The 6,028-nt window shown below is 43.6% G+C and overlaps 1 protein-coding gene across 1 annotated transcript; it reads right to left on the bottom strand.

The window, feature by feature from the left end:
* Positions 1 to 1,748: 1,748 nt before the first annotated feature.
* Positions 1,749 to 5,959, bottom strand: MZT1 (mitotic spindle organizing protein 1). Its single transcript, XM_032226069.1, has 3 exons — positions 5,892 to 5,959; positions 5,527 to 5,672; positions 1,749 to 2,197 (listed from the first exon to the last, which is right to left on the bottom strand). Exons 1-3 carry the CDS (start codon positions 5,938 to 5,940, stop codon positions 2,174 to 2,176), a joined length of 219 nt encoding a protein of 72 aa, XP_032081960.1. The 5' UTR covers positions 5,941 to 5,959; the 3' UTR covers positions 1,749 to 2,173.
* Between the last annotated feature and the right edge of the window lie 69 nt (positions 5,960 to 6,028).

Raw genomic sequence — 6,028 nt, 5'->3', positions numbered from 1 at the left:
TAAGGAGGGATTTGAACTCACAGTCTATCACTTTCTAGCCTGGTGCCCTTAGCCAATAGACCAAAGTAGCTCTGATAAAAGGTATTTTCATAGCATCTTTTTTCCTACCGGTGACTTATGTGCAATTTTCCATTTTCATTAGATGTACATTTCTCTGTGAAACGGAGAGAGAACAAGCCAGAGATAGCTTTTTTCAGCCTTTTGATAAGCTGACATTGTTTTCATAGTGTGCACCAGCCATTTGCACACTAAGGCTAAGGATCAGCATTACAAAACTTGATCAAGCACGCTGGTCATAAAAGTTTGCAAGATTGTTTCGTTCAAAAGACATCGTTTCATTCAGAACAAGATTGTTTGGTTCAAAATATATATTGTTTGGAACAGCAGTATTCCCGTATTTGAGGGGCTCAACTTATTTTGAAGAAGGGAGGGGGAGAAGAAGGGGGTCAACTTATATTCCAAAGCAACTGAGGGCAGGACAAGAAATAAAGGGTGGAAAATAATCAAGGAGAGAAGCAACCTAGAACTGAGGAGAAACTTCCTAACAATGAGGACAATTAACCAGGGAAACAGCTTGCCTTCAGAGGTTGTGGGTACTTCATTACCGGAGGTTTTAAAGAAGAGACTGGGCATCCACTTGTCTGAAATGGTCTAGGGCCATGATGGTGAACCTGTGGCACACGTGCCAGAAATGGCACAAAGAGCCATCTCTCCGGGCATGCCAGTCATCGCCTGTTGCTCTTCCGGGTTCTGGCGCACACATGCACACTGGCCAGCTAGTCTTTGTGCACACATGTACACCAGAAATGGGAAACTCAGCTTCTTGGCGCGCTCTTCCGGGTTCCGGTGCTCCCCCCCCTGCGTGTGCTCCTGTTTCGGCACTTGGTGCCGAAAAGGTTCGCCAACATTGGTCTAAGGTCTCTTGCTTGAGCAGGAGGTTGGACTAGAAGACCTCCAAGGTCCTTTCCAGATCTATTTTGATTGATTGAAAAGATGCTGTTCCATTCTAGTTCAATTCTCGGAACTGTAATATGTAATCTCTCTTCTTAGTTAGTTAGTTAGTTAATTAGTTTTGTATGCCACCCACTCCTGGAGGACTCTGGGCGGCTTACAATAAAAAGGGAGGGGGGATAAATAAGACAATACAACAGTTTAAAAATTACACCAACATTCATAATTGAAGTGGGGCTGGATACTTCAACAGCCCCAGGCCTGCCGGAACAGCCAGGTCTTAGTAGCTTTACGGAAGGACGGGAGGGTAGTAAGGGTCCGGATCTCAGCGGGGAGATCGTTCCAGAGGGCTGGAGCTGCAACAGAGAAGGCCCTCCCCCGGGGGGTCGCCAGCCGACACTGGCTGGCAGATGGAATCCGGAGAAGGCCTAGTCTGTGCGATCGAATCAGTCTTTGGGAGGTAATTGGCAGGAGGCGGTCTCTCAGGTAACCAGGTCCGATGTAGGGCTTTAAAAGTAACAACTAGCACCTTGAAGCGTGTCCGGAGACCAATGGGCAGCCAGTGCAGCTCGCGGAGGATAGGTGTGACGTGGGTGTACCTAGGTGCACCCACAATCACTCGCGCGGCTGCGTTCTGGACTAACTGAAGTCTTCGAACACTCTTCAAGGGCAGCCCCATGTAGAGCGCGTTACAGTAATCAAACCCAAAGGCTAAATATGGTGCAATTGGATAAATTTGAAACTGAAACTTATTTTTGAAACCTTTTTTTCACAGTATAGCAATTGTTTTAACTGCAGTGAAAGAGTCAGCAAATTGTAAATAACAGGAATACAGAAAATAACACTTTAAAAATTAATCCACAGCAGTGAACTCCTTCAGGCAGATGTCTGTCTTCTAATGTTAAGTACATTGGCCACATCTGAATGATACAGTCAACATTTTATCAAATATGAGGCACATGTTTCAACTGGGACAATGAAAGAAATTTCTGAGTTAATACATAATTGCAAGATTTTTAAATCACATACAACAAAAAGATACAAAATGCATTTTGAAAGATTATTGGTTAATAGGTATTTAAAAAGCAATGTATTTTCCACACCTGTGAGAAACTTACACAACCAATAACCAACATCTTCAACAAAAATCTTCTACGAATGAAGGCAAAATCTTCTATTTCTCAGAAGCTTCATCTCAATAGAAAAAAACCTTTTCCTCAATTTAATTTGTCAAATTGTCAGCAGCCTAGGAAAAAAGATTTCAATTATACCAGTGTAGGTTCATCAGCTACTGCAAATTAATAGCAACACACCGAATTGCAACCGTTCTGGCTGTCTAAAATGCCTGTAGAAATCAATGATTTGGTTGTTCTTGCTTCCAGGAAAATCATGCTACCCAAGAGCTGCCATTTAATTGGGAAACATATTCCCAATTAATTATAAAAGCTAAAGCAGAGGGGTGAATCACTAACTTACAACAGAATGAAAAGACATGAACTGGATATCCTTCCCTTTCCCTCTTTTTCACTCAAGTTAGTTTAGACTTTTCCAGCCAATGCCAGGGAGGGTATAATACTGGGGAGCGATTCTAAATCAGTTCTTCCCATCGCATGGAAGGGACCACATACAAAAGAACTAGAAAACATGGGGATATTACCTGAAATGTATAACAAAGAGAATACATATTTAATTATTCATGTATTATCTGCAGCTAGAATTGTATTTGCACAATATTGGAAAAGTGAAGATATTCCTACTGATGAGAAGATGATTAGGAAAACATTAGAATGTGCAGAAATGAATAGACTAACATTAGCAATTAAGGAACAAACTGATTACTATATAATATGGGAAGTGTTTTATCAATGTTTAGAGAATAAAAAAGGAAATTGGAAATAAAAGAAGACAAAAAGAATAATAGAAAATATATCAAGATAGAAATATGAATAAAATGACAATTGTTAGTAGTATGAGAATGTTTAATGTTATTGTACTGTTATTAGAAGACATGGTAAGAAGGAAATGAAGAGCTTTACAACGTTTAATCGTTCAATGTATTATAATTTGTGTAAGGATGTTGTACAGAAATATTAGTACTCAAACGACACACTGCTTAAGGAATGATAAAATGTTTACATTCTTAAAATTGAAAAAATAAATAAAAAACATTATTAAAAAAAGAACTAGCAAACATGGGCAGTTTGTGAAAGGCAGCTACTCCTAACTTGACCAGAGCTGTTCATGACAAAATAAAATCTTTTCTAGCTTAATCCCACTACGGGTATTCTTCTACGTAGGGATAAAAACTGAGTTCAAAATTTCCATTGCCAAGCAAAACAGTGAATTCTGACTCATTTCCCAATCTTTTTTGCCACTGTTGTCTAAGTGAATCACTTCAGTTCAGTTAGTAAATACGGTTGTTATGTGAAATCTGGCTTTCCTATTAACTTTGCTTGTCAGAGAGTCGTAAAAGATGACATGTCTCCAGGACGCTGCAACTGCCACAAGTACATGCAAGTTGCCAACTTTTGATCATGTGACCGTGGGAATGTTGCAATGATTGTTAAGTATGAAAAATGGTCATAAGTCACTTTAGGGCCACACTTATGTAGTGGTAAGCACTGTCATAGTCAGGTGATCGAAATTCAGATGCTTGGGAACTGACTCGTCTTTATGACAGTTGCAGGGTCCTAGGGTCATGTGATCACCTTCTGTGATCTTCTGACAAGCAAAGTCAATGGGGAAGAGAGATTCACTTAACAACTGTGTTTACTAACTTAACTGTGGGGGGGGGAGTCATACAATGGAGTGAAACCCCCTTAACAAATGTTTCATTTAACAACATAAATGCTGGGCTGTGGCCGTAAATCAAGGATTACCTTTATGGCCCTGCTACAGTTTGATTGTCCCAGGGCACAAGTCAGTGTTGTGGGAATTAGTTGTTTAGTAGAGTGATGGTGTTCTTGGGGCGGGGGGGGGGGGGGGCAGGGAAATCTGTCTCTAGTCGTTTTGTCCATTCATTTTCTATTCTATTCCATTCTATTCATTCTCTATTCTATTCCATTCATTCTCTATTCCATTCCATTCATTCTCTATTCTATTCCATTCATTCTCTATTCTATTCATTCTCTATTCCATTCAATTCTATTCATTCTCCAGTCCATTCCATTCTATTCATTCTCTATTCTATTCTATTCATTCTCTATTCTATTCTATTCCATTCATTCTCTATTCTATTCATTCTCTATTCCATTCCATTCATTCTCTATTCTATTCCATTCATTCTTTATTCTATTCCATTCTATTCATTCTCTATTCCATTCCATTCCTTCTCTATTCTATTCTATTCATTCTCTATTCCATTCCATTCTATTCATTCTCTATTCTATTCCATTCATTCTCTATTCTATTCTATTCATTCTCTATTCCATTCCATTCTAAAGGCATTGAGAATAGTGACATGACCATTGTTCACACTTATGACCACTGCAGCATCCCCAGTGTCACGTGATTTACATTTGGATGCTTGATAACTGACTCACATTTACGACCATTTCAGTGACCCAGGGGGTAACGTGATCCCCTTTTGAGACCTTCTGGCAAGCAAAGTCAATGGGGAAACCCAGATTCACTTCACAACCAGGTTATGAGCTTAACATCTTGGGTGATTCACTTAACTGTGGCATAAAAAAGTTGTTAAATGGAGCAAAGCTCACTTAACAGGTATTTCATTCAATAGAAATGCTGGGCTCAATTGTGGCCGTAAGTCGAGGACTATCTGGACCCACAACCTCAGGCAAGTGTTAATTTTTTGACTTTGCTGTCTCTTTGAGGCAGGTTCGGGGTGACTGGGCTGACTCCCCAGCAAAGGAGGCCTCAGGCTTAATTAATTCCCAGTCTGGCCAGGGGTCTCCTGGCATGCCGCTGCCAAAGGGCTGGAGGCTAGTGGGGGGGGAAAGAAGATCTGGGAACAGGGGGTATCTAAGAGGTTAGGGGTGCCTGAGGCTGGGGGCGGGGGGGCAAAAGGGATCTACAAGAAGGGGGAGGGGTGCTGGAGGTTTGGGGGGCAAAAAGTGTCTGGGAACAGAGGGCTCAAGAAGTTTAGGGGTGTCAGTAAAAATCAGTAAAGAGTAACAGAGTTGGAAGGGACCTTAGAGGTCAACTAGTCCAACCTGCTCACGCAGGAGACCTGCGCTAGGGATTCGAACCGCCGACCTTTCTGATCGACCAGCTCAGTGTCTTAGCCCAGTGTTTCTCAACCTTGGCAACTTGAAGATGTCCGGACTTCAACTCCCAGAATTCCCCAGCCAGCATTCGCTGGCTGGGGAATTCTGGGAGTTGAAGTCCGGACATCTCCAAGTTGCCAAGGTTGAGAAACACTGTCTTAGCCACAGAGCCACCTACTGAGGGTAAGTGAGACTAGTCAGGGTAAGCTGGAGGCTTGGGGGGCAGAGAGGATATAGGAAGTTGGGAGAAGGTTAGGGGTGACTTGGCGATTCCCCAGTAAAGGAGTTCTCGGGGTCAATTCATTCCCAGTCCAACTTGGGGGTGGGGTGGGGGTCTGTTTCCCCGCACCTTCAGAGCCTCGGAGGCCTTTCGGAGCTCCCGGATGACGGCGGACAAGGCCTCGGGGTTGATGCCCTGCTCGCATAGCCGCACGCAGATGGAGAGCGTCTCGGCGTCCAGGCCGGTGTTGAGCAGGCGAGAGATCTCCATCAGCACTGCAAGAAGAAGAGGGAAAGCGTGGGGAGGTCAGTTAGCTCCGGGGCTCATCTGCATGGTCTCGAGGGGACCCCGGAGGGAGAGAGATGGAGGGGGGAAGGCGGAAGGCTGTCCTGAGCCCCAGTCAGGGCTCGTCTGCATGGCCTCGAGGGGACCCAGAGGGAGAGGGAGGGGAGAAGACGACCCCCCCCACCCACCCCACAACAGATGGGACGCACCGTCCATCGTTTCCCTCACGGCGTTCAAGTTGCCGGAGGAGGTCGCCATGACGGCAGCCCCCGCGACCTTTCACCCGGAAGCCAAACGGAAATAGGCGTCGCGAAAGAAAAAAAAAACCGACGGCGGCTACCATAGA

This window comes from Thamnophis elegans, chromosome 11 (assembly GCF_009769535.1).
Source record: "Thamnophis elegans isolate rThaEle1 chromosome 11, rThaEle1.pri, whole genome shotgun sequence".
Taxonomy (NCBI): Eukaryota; Metazoa; Chordata; class Lepidosauria; order Squamata; family Colubridae; genus Thamnophis; species Thamnophis elegans.
This window is presented reverse-complemented; position numbering and strand designations above follow the sequence as displayed.

What these genes read in the sequence shown, in the direction of transcription:
- MZT1 (XM_032226069.1), bottom strand. Translation starts at nt 5,940, where the DNA reads ATGGCGACCTCCTCCGGCAACTTGAACGCCGTGAGGGAAACGATGGAC. An exon ending in CGTGAGGGAAACGATGGACG is followed by an intron (nt 5,673 to 5,891) that starts GTGCGTCCCATC and finishes TTCTTCTTGCAG; the next exon opens with TGCTGATGGAGATCTCTCGC. An exon ending in AGGCCTCCGAGGCTCTGAAG is followed by an intron (nt 2,198 to 5,526) that starts GTGCGGGGAAAC and finishes CTTTTTTCCTAG; the next exon opens with GCTGCTGACAATTTGACAAA.